Source organism: Ranitomeya imitator, chromosome 4, assembly GCF_032444005.1.
Source record: "Ranitomeya imitator isolate aRanImi1 chromosome 4, aRanImi1.pri, whole genome shotgun sequence".
Classification (NCBI taxonomy): Eukaryota; Metazoa; Chordata; class Amphibia; order Anura; family Dendrobatidae; genus Ranitomeya; species Ranitomeya imitator.
Window position 1 is genome coordinate 183,590,802 of NC_091285.1, and position 21,934 is coordinate 183,612,735.

At 43.9% G+C, this 21,934-nt stretch overlaps 1 protein-coding gene across 3 annotated transcripts in view; it reads right to left on the bottom strand.

Annotated features, from left to right (window-relative positions):
* Positions 1-21,934, bottom strand: part of PDE6A (phosphodiesterase 6A) — a 155,777-nt gene that overhangs the window by 34,592 nt on the left and 99,251 nt on the right. For all 3 annotated transcript variants that reach the window (XM_069764158.1, XM_069764160.1, XM_069764161.1), the window contains exons 10-12: positions 20,292-20,435; positions 6,707-6,772; positions 4,492-4,638 (exon numbers count right to left, since the gene is read on the bottom strand). In XM_069764158.1, the coding sequence (XP_069620259.1) occupies positions 4,492-4,638; positions 6,707-6,772; positions 20,292-20,435 (357 nt within the window). The remainder of the gene's footprint in view (positions 1-4,491; positions 4,639-6,706; positions 6,773-20,291; positions 20,436-21,934) is intronic.

Consider the following 21,934-nt stretch of genomic DNA (forward strand, 5'->3'; position numbering starts at 1 on the left):
TGATGTAGTAACTGATGAAAAAGGAGCACCGACCAAGTATTGAGTGCATTTACTGAACATGCATTTCAGTAGACCAACATTTTAGATTTTAAAATCATTTTTCAAGCTGGTGTTATAAAGTATTCTAAGTTACTGAGATAATGACTTTTGGGTTTTCATTGGCTGTAAGCCATAATCATCAACATAAACAGAAACAAACACTTGAAATAGATCACTCTGTAATGACTCTATATAATATATGAGTTTCACTTTTTGTATTGAAGAACTGAAATAAATTAACTTTGTATGCTACATATATTGTATAGTCAAAATGATATCACAACATAATTAAGATATTTACTATGTCATATAATGATCTTATTGAAGAAATGCATTTCCCTACAAGCGCCCTGTGAAGTGTGCTGCCTTGCAGCGGAGGTTGGTCCCCAACATAAACATCAATGGTGCCCTTGCCCAACAAAGACTCACCATATCTCATCTTAATTCGTCCTAGATGTGTTTATATTATTATTATTTCTATTATTGTCTGTTAAATATTTACTGTGCATGTGTGCCATGTCACTCTCCTGATCACCTGGTGCAAATACTAGAGGTCCGGGAAAGAGTAGTGCGCATGCACTAGCAGCGTGTCCCGGTTTAGTGCATACCCACAAATCCTCTGATACCCTCCACTGTGTTCATGCATGTGCTGTAGCGGGCGCTGATGTATCATATTCCTCGCTTATCTCTTTGCTTCTCATTTTGTGTCTGCGCATGCGCCGACCACTTTGTAGATGCACAAAGTCCACGCGCGTATGCTCTGCATATACTCTGAGCCCAAATTATTTGATATGTCAGCTCAATTCACGAATCCTCAAATGACCACAGTGAGTTATCCGCATAGTGCTAGCAAAGAGCATTTGTACATTTTATTTATGATACTGTGTATAGTTTAGGCATAATTTAATGCATTTATCAGCCCTTGAAAGGCAGAAAAGAACATGGAATATGTATCCAATAGGTGTAGATAAATTGATGCAAAACATTCACCACAAAATACTCTGATATAGAACAAAACCTGATACCGAACATTCTATTTTGTTAGATAGGTTCATTATATATATCATACGTTAGTCACACATCAAATAAATAGGAGGTGTCACCAGTCGGGGAAGATCAGCAACCTTGCAATAATTAGTGCTATGTTTGGATTACTTACAGATTGGTCACCTTAACGATAACAAACACAAGCTTAATTAAATTCATGAACATGGTCCATGTCATAGCATCATGTACAACCATGGCAGGCTTAAAGGGAACCTGTCGCCAGGAATAATGCTGTTAACTTTCAGATATGAGGTTCCTCTGCAGGTTGACAGTGTTATTCTGCTGTCCGACACCTTCAAGCAGCCAAACGCAGCGGGAAGAAAATAATCTTTATTCTCCCCGGCAGCATTCGGTATTCAGTCATGGAGGCGGGGGCACTGCTGGTTCAGTCATTGCTCTGAGAATACAGAGTGCCCGCTATAACCATGCCCTTGGCCCTGACTGATAGCTGAGCCCCACTACAGAGGTAGTGTCAGTCAGGACTGGGGGACCAGTTGTAAATTCATAGCGTGATTGAACCCCCTATGACTGAATACCAAATACTGGTGGGGAGAATAAAGTTCATTTTCTCCCCTCTGCAATCGGCTGCATGCAGTTGTCAGGAAGCATCATAACACTGTTAACCTGCAGATTAACAGCATACAAAGTGTTTCCCCCTCACTGATTTTCTATTCTTTTGCATGCTTGTCAAACTTAAATGTTTCAGATCACCAAAGAAATGTAAATATTTGACAAAGGTAACACAAGTAATCACAAAATGCAGTTTTTAAATGAAGGTCTTTATTATTAAGGGAAAAAGAAATCCAAACCTACAGGGCTCTGTGTGAGAAACCTGTTAATGGGATGTGTTGATAGAACCCCATAAGTGTTTGTATATCCCAGGACGGACATATACTTGGAGACATACAGTTGTGCTCAAAAGTTTACATACCCTGGCAGAATTTTTACTTTCTTGGCCTTTTTTCAGAGAATATGAATGATAACACCAAAACTTTTTTTTCCACTCATGGTTAGTGGTTGGGTGAAGCCATCTACTGTCAAACTATAGTTTTTTCTCTTTTCAAATCATAATGGCAAATCAAAACATCCAAATGACCCTGATCAAAAGTTTACATACCCCATTTCATAATACCGTGTATAGTCCCTCCTCATACATCAATGACAACTAGAAGTCTTTTGTGGTAGTTGTGAATGAGGTTCTTTATTTTCTCAGGTGGTAAAGCTGCCCACTCTTCTTGGCAAAAAGCCTCCAGTTCCTGTAAATTCCTGTGCTGTCTAGCATGAACTGCATGCTTGAGATCTCCCCAGAGTGGCTCAATGATATTGAGGTCAAGAGTCTGAGATGGCCACTCCAGAACCTTCACTTTGTTCTGCTGTAGCCAATGACAGGTCGACTTGGCCTTGTATTTTGGATCGTTGTCATGTTGGAACATCCGAGTATGTCCCATGCGCAGCTTCCGGGCTGATCAGTGCAAATTTGCCTCCAGTATTTGCTGATAACGTGCTGCATTCATCTTTCCTTCAACTTTAACCAAGTTTCATGTGCCTTTGTAGCTCAAACATCCCTAAAACATCAGCGATCCATGTCCATGCTTTACAGTAGGAATGGTGTTCCTTTCATCATAGGCCTTGTTGACCTCTCTCCAAATGTAATGTTTTTGTTTGTAGCCAAAAAGTTCAATTTTGGTCTCATCACTCCAAATTACCTTGTTCCAGAGGTTTTGAGGCTTGTCTCTGTGCTGATTTCCGTATTGTAGGCAAGATGCTTTGTGGCATTTGTGCAGTAATGGCTTTCTTATTGTGTATTTTGAAACAGCCACACTGCTAGTTTGCAAAGAGTCCTGTATTTCAGCTGATGTTATTTGTGGTTTTTCTTTGCCTCCTGAATCACAGTTTGCACAATGCTGACTGGCATTATCAATTCCTTGGATAGCTTTTGTATCTCTTTCCTGTTTTATACAGTTCAACTACCTTTTCATAGATTCATTGACAATTCTTTTGCTTTCCCCATGACTCCCAATTCAGAAATGTCAGTGGCTAGATGAAAGATGCAAGAGTCTGTCTGGATCCCAGAAACTCACTCAGTTTTTATGCATACACACTGATTACAAGAAAACAGGACACGGGTGAGGATGTTACCTTTAGTAGCCATTCAAACCCATTTGTGTCAACTTCAGTGCATATTATCAGGCCAAAATAACCAGGGTATGTGAACTTTTGATCAGGGTCATTTGGACCAGGGTCAGTAGTTTGACAATAAATGGCTTCACCCAACCACTAACCATGAGTGGAGAAAAAGTTTTGGTGTTATCATTCATATTCTCTGAAAAAAAGCCACAAAAGCAAAAATTCTGCCCTGGTATGTAAACTTTTAGGCACAACTGTATTTACTAGACACCCTCATTACTATCGCAGTAAGTTAAAAAGTAATAAAGACGCATACAGAAAAATGTCCTGCCAGGGTATGTAAACTTTTGAGCACAACTTTATCTTCATGGTTAAAGATGACAACATTACCCCTTTTCAGACAGCTTTAAGATAATCTAATGGTTTTTCTCCAGTCCTTCCAGATCTCTCAATTCATCAGTAGTTAAATGTTGGTATTTGTTTAGGTTTTGAGGACCCATCTTCTTGAGGTCATCCTCAGCCATTTCTAGAAATATGTTCACATTAATGAATTCTCCCTTTGGAGGCATTTTAGTATTCTTTAATTTTAGAAGCATAGCATGGAATCCAGATGAGTACTCACTTAAATCAGAACACATACTGTTATATTCTCTGTGGCCTTTCGTATTTAATAATTGGCTAAAAATTCTTCATTGATCGGGGGCACCATTGACATTTGTGTAGGGTGTCATCCTCCGCAGTGAGGCAGGGTACTTCACAGGGTATTTGTAGGGAGAGGCAACAGGTAAGAACCAGAGTAGTGAGAACAAATACAAGATTGAATTCCAAAAGCATAATCAAGAGATAGCCAGGTTCAAGTCCAGAGGGTCAAGCAGAGACATTAGGCAAGAGAAATCAAACAGTCAATGGGTCACATTCAGAAGGGCATTTGGGGGTTAAACTGTAGAGTAAATAAGGAAAAAAGCTGTATAAGAATAAGAAGGATCACTCCAATATAGGTGCACCTGTATACAATGCAACGGCAAAGGACAAGTGTCACATGGGGTTTAAGTCACCAAACTTGGATGTGACTGGCCAATGGCTTCCTGGCAATTGGTCATCCAGCAAGATTTTTATGGACATATTTTAAAACGCTCTTACGGATGGCTGAGTGGCGCTAATGCTGCTCAACAGGAGAGAAGAGCAAGGTATCCTGTTATTTATGGTCCACCAGGGTAGAAGAGCAATGTATCCTGCTATTTTCGGTCCACCAGGTAACAACCCGAACAAACATCTTACCTCTTGAGGTATATGGAACTTGTCAACCACTTCTAACTCATAGTACATCTGAATTGCACATTTTACTAGGAATAGCTCTGTTTGAGGCAGATCACTGAAGTGGAACTCATAAATTTCTGATTCCTCTGGATCAGGCAGTTCTTCTTGCTGGGATAATAGAAACAATTGCACTAGTTAGTGAAACTAGTTAGCTAGGTTGAAATGCATTGTCAGTTTTAAGGTAGTTATTACTAATGGAGAATATTTTTTAATGCAATAAGACTAGATAACTGTAATCCTGTTATTGCAGGAGGCGCAGAAAAGTACAATTAGTCACAGGAATGATACTTGTAATAATAAGTATTATATATGTTGGTACATTTATGGTAATTCCACAAAATATACAATAAAAGTCATCTGGAGAAGAGGTGACTGACCATGTATGTGATTTTTTCCATTATGGCTTAGAAGTAAAAAATGATTAGCCATATCTATAATGCCTGTAAATTTAAATGGAGATAGCAGTGCATATACAGTGGGGAAAATAAGTCTTTGATACACTGCTGATTTTGCAAGTTTTCCCACCTACAAAGAATGGAGAGGTCTGTGATTTTTATCATAGGTAGAAATCAACTGTGAGAGACAGAATCTAACAATAGAGGTTTACAATTTTGTCTCTGGTGTCCTTGACTCTTTGGTCTTGGCCATGGTGGAGAGGTTACGAGTTCAAACAGGTGAAATTAATACAGGTAATGAGTGCAGAGTAGGGGGGCTTCTTAAAGAAAAACTAACATGTGTGTGAGAGACAGAATTCTTGCTGGTTGGTAGGTGATCAAATACTTATTTCATGCAATTAAATGCAATGTAATTATTTAAAGATCATACAATGTGATTTGTGTATTTTTTTAAGATTCTGTCTCTCCCAGTTGAAATGTACCTATAATAAAAATTACTGACCTCTCCATTCTTTGTAGGTGGGAAAACTTGCAAAACCGGTAGTGTATCAAATACCGTACCTATTTTCCCAACTGTATGGTCACCTTATCTATTCTCCAGAATGCTAAACATCGTCATTACAGATTTATAGCATGTACTGTTAATAAGCCATAAATATCTGTCATAAGAAAACTCTTTTAAAGTGGTTGTCCAAACCCTAGGACCCCTTATTTACCCTGTGAAAATAAAAAACATATCCCGGTACTCACCTCCTATTCCAGCGGTGTCGGAGCACTCGTTTTCCCGGGGCTCATGTTAGGTTAAGTCACACGCACACTGCGCCAAATCAGCACTGTTGTTACTATGTCCACCTTCGGAAATATACATAATCAAGAGGAAGGCAGGGCTGCGACTGGCTACTCACCTTCCCTTGATTACTAATACATCCGAAGGCAGGATAATGATGCCAGCTCTGATTGGGCGCAGAGCTCACGTCATAACACGTCATGTGAGCCCCGGGAATGCAAATGCCGACTCCTCTGGAACGGCACCGGCACCGAAGTTGAGTATGTGTTTTTTATTTTCATGGGGGAGGTCGAGAAGGGGTTGCCCTTGTAGTAGACAACCCCTTTAAGTTTTCCTATAGTCCTTAGGAGGGGTATAATTTAACAGTGAGGCCCCTTTTACCAGAAAAGGTTGTGCGCTACTGATCTAGAGACATGGATGAAAAGTAAAAAATAGAGAAAGAATGCTCAAAGTAATCTACTTATGAAAATCAGGCAAAACGTCCTCTCTGATTCCATCAATTAAAATAGCCCCCCTTTGATTCTTTGCAAAAGGCCATGGAACACATAGTTCTATGCAGATCAATTTGTGCCCATGTATTTTCATAAGCCTTTTTAAAAAATTCAATTTATATTGATGGAGTCCATTATACTATGATTTGTAACTTCTTCAGATGAATAAACCAAGAATACTTTTGAGAGTTTTCGCTAGCATGCTACGCAAAACTGGTTACTAAACACCATAATCCTTTAGCCGTCAGACATGTGGAGATTCAAAGAGGAAAATTTTAAAACATAACTGTTATGTATGATGAATAAAAAACCAAAAACATTAAAAAAGACAGAGGGTAAAAAATGGTTATATTGGGGGTTGTAATGCTATTTCCATAACAATATTCATCATCAATTTCTTAAAACATTATAACAAGCTAAATTGTATCTTTTTTTCATTATGATGATGTTGATGTTTTTCTATTAATTATGTGAAGTTAGGGGAAAAAATATTTCTGATTTACCAATATTTCATACAGTTCGTCTTCTTCACATTCATCTGGTGGCCGATCTAACAATTCATTGGTTTTCTGTGTATATGAAAACGCATAATTAACAAGCAGAAAACAGAACAAGCGTTTATCTATGCTCTACAGTAAGGTGTGGTTACACAGGTTTGACATATATTGGACTAATATGCATTTAGAACAGCAGATTCAAAATTGTTACTGTTATTATTTAATAAATAAATTTTTTATTGCATAAAGGATTTAACCTCAGCCCTATAACTTCAGCCCTATGGACAGATTGTAGCAAAGCCCGGTACAGCACAGCAGCTCCACAACGTTTTATAAAAAGGGCCCAGCCGTCCAGTGTCAGTGGGTCAGAAGGTTACAGCCAAAGAATTACAGCAGGATAAGGACAGCAGTGTGGAGCAGAAGCGAGAGAAAAGGTCCTAAGCAGTATGGGGACGCAGGTCGCTCTAAAATGTGGCAGATCATCGCATGGGCTGATGCCCTCAGATCCGTGGCGAAACGGATGAGAGAACCCCCAAGCGTAGTGAGTCTGGACAGGGAGGAAGCTGCTTTACTGCCAGATGCATTTCAAAAACCTGACCGGCACATCCAAACATAGACTAAGTGTGAACAGGTGCTGAACCTAGAGTCGCCAACTCGTATATAGTTAAGTAAATAAGGCAGCACACTGCAGTGCCAGATGCAGTAAGACCCGGTAACTTACTGAGGGACATAGAAAAGAGCACAGGGAAAGTAAAGGATGTGAACGGTGCCATACTCCCTGTTGATGCACAGTAAAGTTATTTGTTTAAAGTTTGAATTGGACTCTGTCTCTTTGTGCTCAACAGCACTAGCAGCCGAACTTCAGCAGCCCCGATGGGACCCTGACGGTGCAGAGGGTGCAGCAGAAGGTATGCAAGAAAAGGGACATTGTTTATATGTGACGAGAGGCCAGGGCACGTGTAATCAGATAAAGTCAGCCACGACTATGACTCTGGCTCTGCCTCTCACAGACGAGGCAGCTATCAGCTAACCCTCCCTCTGCCATCATTCTCCCTTTGCCTCTGATGTGTCAGTGCAGCGTATGCAATGATGTCACTATTTTGCACCTGCTGTGCCAAACAGTGCACAGCTGCAGAAGACAAGTTGAGGAAACCAAAGCAGTGAAGGAATGGGGAGAGGTCAGTATTTTTTAAAATGTGTGGTCCATTGCTCTGTATGGAGGACTGTGTTGGGCTATTATTCTGTATGGAGGACTATGTGGGGCATTTATACCGTATGGAGGACTGTGTGTGCCAATATACAGTGGGGCAAAAAAGTATTTAGTCAGTCAGCAATAGTGCAAGTTCCACCACTTAAAAAGATGAGAGGCGTCTGTAATTTACATCATAGGTAGACCTCAACTATGGGAGACAAACTGAGAAAAAAAAATCCAGAAAATCACATTGTCTGTTTTTTTTATCATTTTTTTTTGCATATTATGGTGGAAAATAAGTATTTGGTCAGAAACAAAATTTCATCTCAATACTTTGTAATATATCCTTTGTTGGCAATGACAGAGGTCAAACGTTTTCTGTAAGTCTTCACAAGGTTGCCACACACTGTTGTTGGTATGTTGGCCCATTCCTCCATGCAGATCTCCTATAGAGTAGTGATGTTTTTGGCTTTTCGCTTGGCAACACGGACTTTCAACTCCCTCCAAAGGTTTTCTATAGGGTTGAGATCTGGAGACTGGCTAGGAGTTTCCGCTCCTTCAGACCCTGGGAACCATGGAAACCCAATGCACTGCATTGGGTTTCGCGTTTCGGCCGACCCCGACCCCGACTTTTTTATAGGATCGGCCGATTTCACTCGACCCGACTTTTGAAAAAGTCGGGTTTCGTGAAACCCGACCCGATCCTATAAAAGCAAAGGTCGCTCAACCCTAGTTGCCACACACTGTTGTTGGTATGTTGGCCCATTCCTCCATGCAGATCTCCTCTAGAGCAGTGATGTTTTTGGCTTTTCGCTTGGCAACACGGACTTTCAACTCCCTCCAAAGGTTTTCTATAGGGTTGAGATCTGGAGACTGGCTAGGCCACTCCAGGACCTTGAAATGCTTCTTACGAAGCCACTCCTTCGTTGCCCTGGCGGTGTGCTTTGGATCATTGTCATGTTGAAAGACCCAGCCACGTTTCATCTTCAATGCCCTTGCTGATGGAAGGAGGTTTGCACTCAAAATCTCACGATACATGGCCCCATTCATTCTTTCATGTACCCGGATCAGTCGTCCTGGCCCCTTTGCAAAGAAACAGCCCCAAAGCATGATGTTTCCACCACCATGCTTTACAGTAGGTATGGTGTTTGATGGATGCAACTCAGTATTCTTTTTCCTCCAAACACGACAAGTTGTGTTTCTACCAAACTGTTCTAGTTTGGTTTCATCAGACCATAGGACATTCTCCCAAAACTCCTCTGGATCATCCAAATGCTCTCTAGCAAACTTCAGATGGGCCCGGACATGTACTGGCTTAAGCAGTGGGACACGTCTGGCACTGCAGGATCTGAGTCCATGGTGGCGTAGTGTGTTACTTATGGTAGGCCTTGTTACATTGGTCCCAGCTCTCTGCAGTTCATTCACTAGGTCCCCCCGCGTGGTTCTGGGATTTTTGCTCACCGTTCTTGTGATCATTCTGACCCCACGGGGTGGGATTTTGAGTGGAGCCCCAGATCGAGGGAGATTATCAGTGGTCTTGTATGTCTTCCATTTTCTAATTATTGCTCCCACTGTTGATTTCTTCACTCCAAGCTGGTTGGCTATTGCAGATTCAGTCTTCCCAGCCTGGTGCAGGGCTACAATTTTGTTTCTGGTGTCCTTTGACAGCTCTTTGATCTTCACCATAGTGGAGTTTGGAGACAGACTGTTTGAGGGTGTGCACAGGTGTCTTTTTATGCTGATAACAAGTTTAAACAGGTGCCATCACTACAGGTAATGAGTGGAGGAAAGAGGAGACTCTTAAAGAAGAAGTTACAGGTCTGTGAGAGCCAGAAATCTTGATTGTTTGTTTCTGACCAAATATATTCTGACCATAATATGCAAAAAAAAATTATAAAAAAACAGACAATGTGATTTTCTGGATTTTTTTTTCTCAGTTTGTCTCCCATAGTTGAGGTCTACCTATGATGTAAATTACAGACGCCTCTCATCTTTTTAAGTGGTGGAACTTGCACTATTGCTGACTGACTAAATACTTTTTTGCCCCACTGTATTGTGTGCTGGGCTATGCGGGCCAATATACTGTAGGAAGGACTATGTGTGGCAATTGTACTGTGTGGAGGACTATGTGGGATCAATTAGTCTCTATATGAATGGAGAGGCAATTTTTTTTTTTTAACGTGTGGCCCATTATTCTGTATGGAGGACTCTGGGGGGCCATTATACTGTATGGAGGACTATGTGGGGCCATTATACTGTATGTCCCCACAGTATGATTGACATGCAGCCACCCTCAGAGCATAATTACCTTCACATCCTTTCTACAAAGTATGATGCCCCACAAATCTCCACCACAAAGTATCTTGACTCCACAACCCACCACATACAGCATGATGGCTCTCATAGGTCATCATCATCAAAGTTTGATGGCCCTCATAATATAATTCCCCACAGTAGGATAGCTACCAGATTTCACCACACATAATGATGGCCCCCAGCCCTGCCACACAGTGTAATGCCACCACTACCCCCAGGAGTATGATTTTCGTCACAGTCCCCCCACACAGAACGATGCCATCTACCTTTTCCCACACATCATAATGGCTCCACAGCAGCCCCCCTCACATATTATGATAGCACCCCACAAAGTATAATGATCCCCACAGTTCCAAAGCAGTATGATGCCCCAGGGACCATAGAGAATTATACTCACACAGTTCTACACACATTATGAACCCACCATAGTATGATGTCCACACAGATTACATTCATAAATGCTGACTGACAAAAAGGAAAAGAAACCATTCACCTAGCTACATGGCTCGAATGTGTTGCTCTGCTCTGTGTGTGGCATGAGTCTCCATGCAGAAGGTGCGATGTAGTGATGCCTGCCGACACAAAGAATCCATGTTCAACGACTGCATTCCACTACATTACATCTGCACTCTGATGATGTAGATGCTGTTGAAATAAAAATGCTAGGTGTACTTGTAAGGAGAAGAACCGGATCAGGAGTACCTTTTCCGAGACAGATCCGTAACTGTCGGGGCTGTCACCTATGTTGCATGGGGAAAGCTTAAGGCCCCGGACCAACCTTTGCACTCAGTGATTGGGGGCACGACTATGCTAAAAAAAGCCGTGGTGTGCGGGAAACCAGTCAGTCTTGGCGGGAATGTATAGCGCGCAGGAGGTCATTGTCAGGGCTCTGAGCTTTGAGCACTGAAATGGAGCAGGCCTAAGTTCGAGGGGCCTCAGATCCACTACTAGAGACTTTCAACAGAGACTTACCCCGTGTCCACTGACACCGCTGACGCTGCTGACACCACTGACCGGTAGTTACAAGGTCCACGGTCAGAACATAGACGAGCCCATGTACCAGCAGGAAGCCGGGTGACCCGCTGTGAACTGTTTCCTGATCAGCCTGCATTTAACTGCCAAGTAGCCCTAGCCTCTGCTGGGGTTAAATACTTTAATCCTGACTGCTCTTCACCTTCTGGACCCAGGACCCCCATCAGGACCATGAGGGATCACCGCCGCCGCCAGGATCCAGAACGCCATCTTCTCCAGGACCACATCGGACACCTTACGCGCCACGGTCTTGGCGCCACCGCTTGCATCCAGGAATCCAACTTCTGACATCTTTGGACTGATAAGTCTATAACCTCTGAACTCTTTGCCCTGTTTACCTGCATTTGTTTTCCCCAAGTTACAAACCCCCTCCTTAATTCAACCCTACCTTCTCTTCTCCCTGCGTGGAGTATCCTATGTTAAGTTAAACCCCACGTTAACCCTTGCTCTGCCTCGGATCCGTTACTGCACCTTCTTACCTACCCACATACTCATGGTCTGCTGCTGTTCATGGTATGCCACTGGATGTAAGACTCAACTGTAAGACATGTGTCCTTTAACTTATGCGTCATGACAACAGTGGAGAGGTGGGAGTGCATGAGTGACTTTCTTCATTGACTTTTGGGAGTTTGACACGTTAATTCAGAATTTTAAGTGTTCATGGCTTATCTTCTGGAGAAGTCACCAGTATTAGTTTAGTTGGTGTTTGACTATCTGCACACTCTCAGATCAGCTGTTTAAAGAGGCAACAGTGCTATGAAACCTCAGCTTGCAGGCTGGTTCAAATTCAATTTATCTGGCAACTGTTTGAGACATTGCAGTATAAGCCTTCAATTTTAAAAGGCTGGGTAACCCCTTTAAAAATATAACCAAGCATGGAAGAGTGCACAGATTATCTCTATAGAATAAGTTATTATATACCACTTTACATGAGGTCTATGGTTGTTTCTAATCATATTATGGTTACTTTTAAAATAGAATGTTAAATTCTTATGCCCCCATCAGATTTTTCATCTGTTTTACTCAAAACCTTTATCCACTATTGATGCATTTATTTAATTAAAGGGAGTCAGTCACATACAAAGCTCATATTAAACCACTTATACAGTCATATAAGGGATAGAGACCCTATAAAAATCAAACATTTAGTGTACTTTTCACTGCTTGTCTTGGGTGCACTCTTGGTGTAGCTAAGGATTCAGTACACCGTTCCACTCCCTCAATTCGCAACCACCATGCTTTTGAAGCGCCTGCCAGGGTCGTGGGGATTCTCGGTTCTTAATGGGATATATCACGGTAGCAGTGACCTGGTCTGTGGCCCTGGGCGTCCAATAAAAGAGTCAATGTAATGAAAGGGGGATAGTTTATAAGTGAATTGCTCGTGATGCCACCAGTGGTATTCGGCAAGGGATATCCAACACTGCTTAAAGAGACCGCTGGGGCTGATGGTGGTGCAGCAGAGTTGGTACAGCTCTCCACAGGTAGAGCTAAGTCTCAGGGCACTTATGATGTGAAATATAGTAGTGATGATTGTGGATCGCCCCCAGACACAGGGCCACGAGTTCTCGGTACCGGGCCTCTCTGGTTTGGTTCTGAGGCTGTCACGGTGGCTAGACCCGGTCCGCGACCCTGCAAAGGGGCGTCCGATAAAAGTGGTGCAGTCTGTCAGGGGTTCGTGACGCCACCTGTGGTGTTCGGTCAAGGGTGACCGACGCTGCTGTGGGGTCCACTGGGGTGATGGAATAGCAGCTGGATGGTATACCTTCCCACAGGTGAAGTATGTCCCCAGGGCTTCCCAGTAAGATGGATGGTGATGGTGTGAGGTGCAGGCAATAACGAGGACACAGGGTTGCAGTCTCTTTACCTCTTTACTGAAGACTTCAGGATCCTCAATCCAGAGCACGTTTAACAGGGCTATCAGAGACCGGCCGGCCTGATGGGCACTTCCAGAGTTTCCCTCACAGATGGAAATCGTTGCCCACCACTAGCGCCTGTGTGTTGTAGTCCTACCCTGCTGAGCATTCGGAATAGTCCTCACAACTGCTGTTCTCATTCGTCATTCTCTACAGCTCTCTCTCTCTCTTTAGTTCCAGATGTTGCTAGTTTCTCGTCCCCCAGTATGTTTTGGCTAGGACGCACCCGTATGACGGGAAGGCCTGGAGGTCTTCCGGGACCCTAGAGACGCCCCTCTTCCACTGTTGCCCCCTATGTCTTCTTAGGAAATTTAAGGTAGACAGCCAACCTATAATTAACTGTCCTGCGGAGTTTGAAGTAAGGCCTAAAGTCAGTTACTCCCGCGGTGTTCCGGCCACCGGCTACGCGCCTCAGTAGGATTTTGCCTCGGTCTCACAGCACGACTCCTACTGGTTCTCCTTTTTGCTTGATCTCGTTTACACTGTTCCACAATATCCTTCGCTTCTTGTCTCTTTCTTAGGATACCGCCGCAAGGTAGTGCAGGCGCGGTTCCGTAACGTTCTGTTCTGTTCTGTTCGCTAGGCACCTGCCAGGTTCCCACGCCTGACAGGGACCCCCCTGTGTCTTCTCCCTGCAACACCCCCTGCCACGGGATGTTGCCTGAATCCAACCCAGTCAGCTTCTGACTAACTTTCTATCCGACCCCTAGTTTTACCAGTGTGAGGAGGGGCCCAATAAATAAAGCCTTTTGCTCTCCCTAGTGGCCGGAGTGTGAAATATAATGTGTGCTGGTGATACCTGGTTAGGAGAATTCCTTCAGTGCCATCAGACGTACCATCACTCCCCTTAGTGGCAGAGTGTCATACTGCAACGATCAGGTCTCTGGGGCGCTGCACTTGTAGTGCAGAGTGGATGGTACAGTAAATAACTCTGAGGACACAGCAGGGTGCAGTTTCCACACGTTTACTCACAGTTCTTATTTTGTAGTCCCCAGCCGGGGTGCTGTGTCTTCCAGGTCTGTGGTCCAGCCAGCTCTCAAGTAAATTGGGTGCACCTTCCAGAACCCCCTTTCTATGTTCCTTTCCTGGCCGTCACACTGCGCTGGCTCTCACCCTTCTGCCCTTTGCTTTCACATACAGTGTTCCAATCCAGCAGCCTTAGATCTTGTCGGGCAACACTCTCTGTTGGACCCCTGGATCATATGTGGCTGCCATTTCAGCTAATATGTTGGATGTGGCTGCAGCACATGCAGATGCTGCAGCCTTCGGCTGGCTAGCTGAGTCTTTGTAGTCCTCCACTAGTCTTGTGGACCTGTTTCCCACTGCGACCTGGTCCCTCCACCTGACATTGGTCAGCGTGGATGCGGGCCCCATGGATGGATTGCTTGATACCTGTGCCCCTAGGACCCCTTCTTGATTCTGAAGCTTCTTTCTCTCTGTAGCTCCCTCTGACAGGGAGCTCCTTTCTCCATGTCTCATTTCACCTCTTCCTCTCACAATCTCCCTAACTTTTCCCTCCTAATTAGCTCCTCCCCTAACTACATGCTTCACCCACACCCTCTACCTAGTAACCCTTTCAGACTGGGATGAGGCCATCCTCCCTTAGGGTACACCCAGATGCCCTGACTGGAGTGTTGTGGTGTTGGATGCTGGTGTGGAGTCCCAGTTAGTGCCCCCTCACCTGAGAGCGGAGTCCCACACCTCTGGATGAGGTGCAGTACCTCTGTGGCAACCAGACCTCAGGTGCCCCACACTTTCCCTTAGCTTTATTGACAGCACTCGCTTTGAGCACTGCCTGGATTGAAACCTCACCTCTGCACATCCAAACTGACATTGTAGAGGTTGAGCACACATGCACACTCTCAGTTTGGGCATGCTCTCATCCCTCTCTCCTGTCTAATATGTGATTCTAATATGTGATTCTATATGCTGCGGCTGGCCGCTGTTGACAGAGTAGAGAAATGATTCATTGTCTACAATGGCACTGAAGAAGCCCGGAGAGCATGTGCACACACAGTGTCAGGGAGTGTGTGCCTTCATCCCTCTCTCCTGTCTGCTGTGGCTACTTGCAGCACATAGGATCACACAGTAGCGGGCGGTGGCTGCAGACAGGAGAGAGAGATGAGAGCATACCCACACTAACATTATGCATGTGTGCTTGGCTCCTACAGTATTAGTGTGGACATGAAAGGCCAGGTATTAAATTCAGCCAGCATAGAAGTGAGTGCTGTCGGTCAAGGTAAGGGAAAGTGTGGAGGATAATAATTGAAGGGTGGGACGATACACTGAGCCCCTGACCACGCCATGGATGCACTGAAGACCCCTAATTAGCAGATACAATAAAATGTTTTTATGTCAAAGTAAAGTGGTGAGATCTACCCTAATGGTAGAATTTTTATAGGATTTAAGTCCAATATCTGATTGTATCATTGGTTTAAGACTCCCTTTAAGGTCCACCAACAAGTTATATGAAAACTTGTTAATATGAAAATGAAATTTCTAAACTGAACAACCTCTTTAAGTACTGAATAACAAAGTAATGATTCCATGAGACTAATGAAAAATTGTTTTTTTAGTAATGGAATGTTTCACACCATCTGCCTCTTCCATATCAGTTCTGCGGACACAAGGACAGCTAGACATCTTTGTTTGTATGTAGCCTTCTTTACAGCATATATATTTCATATGCATCTATGATTTGGTAATACTAATTAGGAAGGGATGAGAAAAGCATAGCTGTTTTCTTTAAAAAAAAAACAATGCAATACCTATCCAAAGATTACCTATGTAAGAAAGCTAAGTGCCCATGAAATAGATGGTTTACCTGCCAGGCATAACATGGGAACTGGATATGGTGTAATGTTTGTAAGGAAGTAGTTATGCTTTTTAATGCTGGACAAGCATCTTGTTAATATTTTTACAAAAATATATAGCATTGATAAATATATAGCATTGATTAATAAAGTATAGATGCGACCAAGCCGATATTTCAAGATCTAGTTTTAAATTATCCTAAATAGATAACTTGAAAGCTCCTCAAATAATAAGTGCAAGTTAAAGGGATGTTTTCTTGTTATTTATTTAGATAGTTACACAGCATGAAAATAATAATATTTGCACCTGACTTGCTTTTCTATATATTGTAATTTTCCTGCTATGAGAGCTTTTGTCTTATATAGTTTTGAGCTGGTTGCTAAGGGGACCAACCACAGAGAATAGCAAAACATATGCAGCACCTATAGTCAAGGCTGGGATCTAATAGCTAACTTGTGAGATGTTATCCGACTGTTATAACTCATTTTGTGGAAGTTGTGACAGCTCTGGTTATGCTTTAATTCTTTAATTTAAGGTATTTTTTCCTTTTGGGCCAGCTAGGGTTAATGTCAGTTTTCTTGCTGGCATGTGGGTGGTGACCAATCCCACCATCCTTTAAATAGTCACCTGATGCATCAGTTGACTGTTGGTAATAGAGTTTTTCTCAGGAGACCAGCCGAGGTGTTGGGAGCTCTCTGGTGCCAGCATATATCAGCTGCTTGAGGTCCTGGTTCCGCATCCTCTGCTGTGTGGAGCTTGCAGCAGAAGCTTGAAAGCTAAGTTTTCTTGTTCCCTGTCTTTGTCTCGAGCTTGTCACTACCCCCTGTGTTTACAGCATCTGCAGTGGTGAGGCTAGCATCCTTGCCGGCCCGTGCACTAGCCAGGGTATAGTGAGGTAATAGCTAGGGACTAGGCACGTGACGGCAGCAGGGGAAAGGACCCGCATAGGGTGTTAGGGGATCTTAGGGATAGGCACAGGCTGGGTCAAGAGGTGCCCCATCCCTCGTTCCCTATTGTTGTGGCCTTCCTCTCCCTTTTTCCATCCCAGTTGTTGGTGTTTGTTGTGCTGTCCGCTGGACCAACCCTTGTGGATCATGACACCTCCTCTTTCAAGCTCATCAATTTCTATAAAGGAAATTGACAGTGCTGCTCACCATCCCCTAATTTTAGCTCCTGACTCTGAGCTGCTGACATCAGTCCTGCAAAATCACAAGTTCCCACTCATCGGCTGCTTGAGCAGTTAACTGCTCATTTCCCCAATAAGTTTCAGAACCATACACTTCTTCAATGGACTGTTATCTGTATATGTAAATATCCAAATCACAGTGTAGACCTTAGGGTACCGTCACACTATACGATTTACCTACGATCACGACCAGCGATATGACGTGGCCGTGATCGTAGGTAAATCGTAGTGTGGTCGCTGGGGAGCTGTCACACAGACAGCTCTCCAGCGACCAATGATGCCGAGGTACCCGGGTAACCAGGGTAAACATCGGGTTACTAAGCGCAGGACCGCGCTTAGTAACCCGATGTTTACCCTGGTTACCAGCGTAAAAAAAAACAAACAGCACATACTTACATTCCGGTGTCCGTCAGGTCCCTTGCCGTCTGCTTCCCGCACTCAGTGACTGCCGGCCGTAAAGTGAAAGTGAAACCGCTGTGTTCTGCTTTCACTTTACGGCCGGCAGTCACTGAGTGCGAGAAGCAGACGGCAAGGGACCTGACGGACACCAGAATGTAAGTATGTGCTGTTTGTTTTTTTTTAGTTTTACGCTTGTAACCAGGGTAAACATCGGGTTACTAAGCGCGGCCCTGCGCTTAGTAACCCGATGTTTACCCTGGTTACAAGCAAACGCATCGCTAGATCGCATCGCTAGATCGCTAGATCGGTGTCACACACACCGATCTAGCGATGCCAGCGGGAGATCCAGCGACGAAAGAAAGTTCTAAACGATCTGCTACGACGTACGATTCTCAGCAGGATCCCTGATCGCTGCTGCGTGTCAGACACAGCGATATCGTAACGATATCGCTGGAACGTCACAAATCGTACTGTCGTAGCGATCGAAATGGCAGTGTGTGACGGTACCCTTAGAGCAATATTCACCAACTTAAGTTCACAAAAGCCACTACAGATCACATTTTCTTGGATTTCCATAGTATTGCACTGGTAATAGAATTATTACCTGTGCAGGTGATGCAATTATCACCTGTGCAATACTAAGGAAATCTTTAGAAATATGATCTGTCAGTGGTTCTTAAGCTCTGAGGTTGGGAAGCACTGCCTTAGAGCAACTCACAGTAGCACATTCAGTTCGGCAACAGGACAATGCTACTAATCCGGAATTGTCACTCAAAGAGGAGCACCCTCTTCCTCGCAAAATGGAAAGTGGAAGTGCAGCGCCCCAGAGACCTGGTCGTTGCAGTATGGCGCTCTGCCGCTAAGGGGAGCAGCGGTACGTCTGATGGCACTAAGGAGTTCTCCTGACCAGGTATCACCAGAACACATTACACTTCACACTCCGGCCACTAGGGGGAGAAAAAGGCTTCATTTACTGGGCCACTCCTCACACTGGTAAAACTAGGGGCTGGGGAGGAAGTTAGTCAGAAGCTGACTGGGTTGGAACCAGGCAACATCCCGTGGCAGGGGGTGTTGCAGGGAGAAGGCACAGGGGGGTCCCTGTCAGGCGTGGGAACCTGGCAGGTGCCTAGCAAACAGAACAGAACGTAACGGAACCGCGCCTGCACACCCTGCGTCGGTATCCAGGAGAGAGACACGAAGGGAAGGATATTGTGGAACAGTGTAAACGAGATCAGCACAAAGGAGAGCCAGTAAGAGTCGTGCCGAGAGAGAAAGGCAACATCTTACTGAGGCGCGTAGTCGGTGGCCGGATCACCGTAGGAATAACTGACTTCAGGCCTTACTTCAAATTCCGCTGGACAGTTAATCATAGGTTGGCTATCTACCTTCTACACCTACGAAGACATAGGGGGCAACATTGGGAGAGGGGCGTCTCTAGGGTCCCGGAAGACCTCCAAGCCTTCCCGTCAAACGGGTGGCGTCCTAGCCATAACATATCTGGGGGACGTTAGAAACAAGTAACATCTGGAACCAAAGAACAAGAGAGAGAAAGAAAGCTGTAGAGAACGAACGAACGAGAGCAGCAGTTGTGAGGACTTTTCCGAATGCTCGGCAGGGTAGGACTACAACACACAAGCGCTATTGGTAGGCAACGATTTCCATCTGCGAGGGAAACTCTGGATGTGCCCATCGGACCGGCCGGTCTCTGATAGCCCGGTTGAACGTGCTCTGGACTGAGGATATTGAAGCCTTCAGTAAAGAGGTAAAGAGACTGCAACCTTGTGTCCTCGTTATTGCCTGCACCTCACACCATCACCATCTACCTTACTGGGAAGCCCTGGGGACATACTTCACCTGTGGGAAGGTATACCATCCAGCTGCCATTCCATCACCCCAGCGGACCCCACAGCGGCGTCGGTCGCCCTGACCAAACACCATAGGTGGCGTCACGAACCCCTGACAGACTGTACTATCACCTTTATTGGACGCCCCTTAGCAGGGTCACGACCGGGTCCAGCCACCGTGACAACCGCATAACTGAGCAGAAAGGACCGGTACCGAGTGACTTGTGGCCCTGTGTCTGGGGGCGATTCAACTTGGCGTCACAAACAGAATCGTACTTAAGCCTGAAGAATTGGGTCATGTGTGCCTTAGAACTGTGATTGAGACGTGTTGGAATTGTGATTTATTGCAAGGACTGTGCATTGCTATTGACGCAAGATTCCCATCAAAACTGCCGCCATTGCCGCGCCACGAGGAGCGCCAGAGGAGAAGAAAGGCGTGGAAGTGGGTGTAGAAGAACCGAAGAGCGCGAACGGTAATGGCCGCCCAGTCTAAGCATTGCTGTATCCTGAGGGCGGGCCCGTCAGCCGCTGAGGTCCGCCTTCTCATCTTCTATGGAGGGTGGGGACAATGGGGACGGAGCCACCCCCGAAAGAGAGCTCGGGAAGAAGATCTGGAGAAGGGGACAAAGATGGCGACTTCAAGACCACCGCTGACAGACTGTACTATCACCTTTATTGGACGCCCCTTAGCAGGGTCACAACCGGGTCCAGCCACCGTGACAACCGCATAACTGAGCAGAAAGGACCGGTACCGAGTGACTTGTGGCCCTGTGTCTGGGGGCGATTCAGAAGCTAAGCAGTAGTGTGGTCCTGGAGATGCATGTTGAGTCTAACCCTTTAAATGAATGAAGCACATAAATAGATATTACATGCACATCATGTAATGCTTTCTTACCAACAGTATCTGCAATTCATCATTGGAGCATTTCACATGATAATTAACCATGTCTTGATAGATATCTTTTCTATTCTCAAGCTTGTTCATCTTGTCATAAGTGTCAGTATTCAGAACAGACCAACCAAGGAACTGTGTCAAAGACTGCAAGAAGGATGTTTTAAGCAGAATATTAATATAATAGAATAAGGGAGCAGTAATTAGCAGAGGCATTGCTATGTGAAGAACAAGTAGCAGTAGAGTCTGAGGAATAGTGCTTTTGATGCATTTCTTGATATCATCTTCCTTGGCAGTGGCAGTCTGGTACTAGTTGCTTTGAAAACATTAACTGTCCATAAGTATTGCCAAGTCTTTTTCATTATCAGGTTTACCCAGTACTTAAATGGTTTAAATGGTGAACAAAGTGCATTTTACTTAATAGGTCTTGGAATAAAAAGAATTTCCACAATTGGATGTGTTTTAAAAAAATGTTCCTGTGCTGAGATAATCTTATAAATGTGCCCCTGCTGTGTACTGTGTAATTGCCGTGTCCACTGTGCTGGAACATGGTCGGATCAAAACACATCTCCTGGGTAGGGGAGATATATAAGATTATCTCAGCAGAGGAACATTTTTTTAACACATCCATATTGTGGAAATTATTATTAATCAAAAATCTATTGATTAAAATGTTGGTTGTAATTAACTTTGTTCGTGGGGAAAACCCTTTTAATATGACATCGGAAAATGTTTTCTCATCCCAAATAAATAATTTAAATATGCTATAAAAATAAATAATACTCTCAGAGTACACAAGATTATGGTTCTGCTGTTACACTCTGCTGGCATTGAAGCCTCCATTTTAATTTCCAACACAGGATCTTCTTGATTATTATAATTTAATAGTAACCACAAGTTTCTGTAAGTATTCACTCGATTGATTTAGTAGATAATGTTGCAGCTTTTGTTATAAAATGAAGCATTGATACTTTTGTAGTCATTAAACGGGCTTTCCAATGCACAAAGTACATTTTAATCAATATATCTTAGGTGTTATGAATTTTCTTCTGCTATGTACTGTGTAATGGCTGTCTCTGTGCAGGAACATGGCATGAATGTACCACATCTCCTGGGTAGAGGAGAAAGCAAATGAGAGTATACAGACAGGACATGATTGGATTACAGTATATCTGCTGCCTTCTGTGAGGTAAAACATTTCCCTGTCTGTTTTATCACATGAGGGAGTGTTTCTACCATAGCTACTACTTTACTAGCTTAAATTATGAAGAGTTAAGGGGATTGGAGCAGCAGCAGAAACAGTGACTTATATGATAAAAAGGCAGAGTATTGTTTTACCTCACAAAACGCAGCAACTGCAAGCCACTGCTATGTTGTCTGTATGATTACTTATTCTTCCTTCCTGGACAATTGCTGTGGAATGTTCAGACCATATTCCTGCACGGTCCAACACAGCCATTACACAGTATATGGGGCTAGAAGGCAGGAGAAAGAAGCGCAATAGGATCTTATCCGGTTAAAATTGATTAAGAAGGTAAAGGTTATGCTAACCTGTTAAGTTGTGATCACATAATAATTTTAAAGCATATAATTCCAGCTGTTGTGGGTCCACGTGTCCTCAAACCAGATATGACAAACTAACAAAT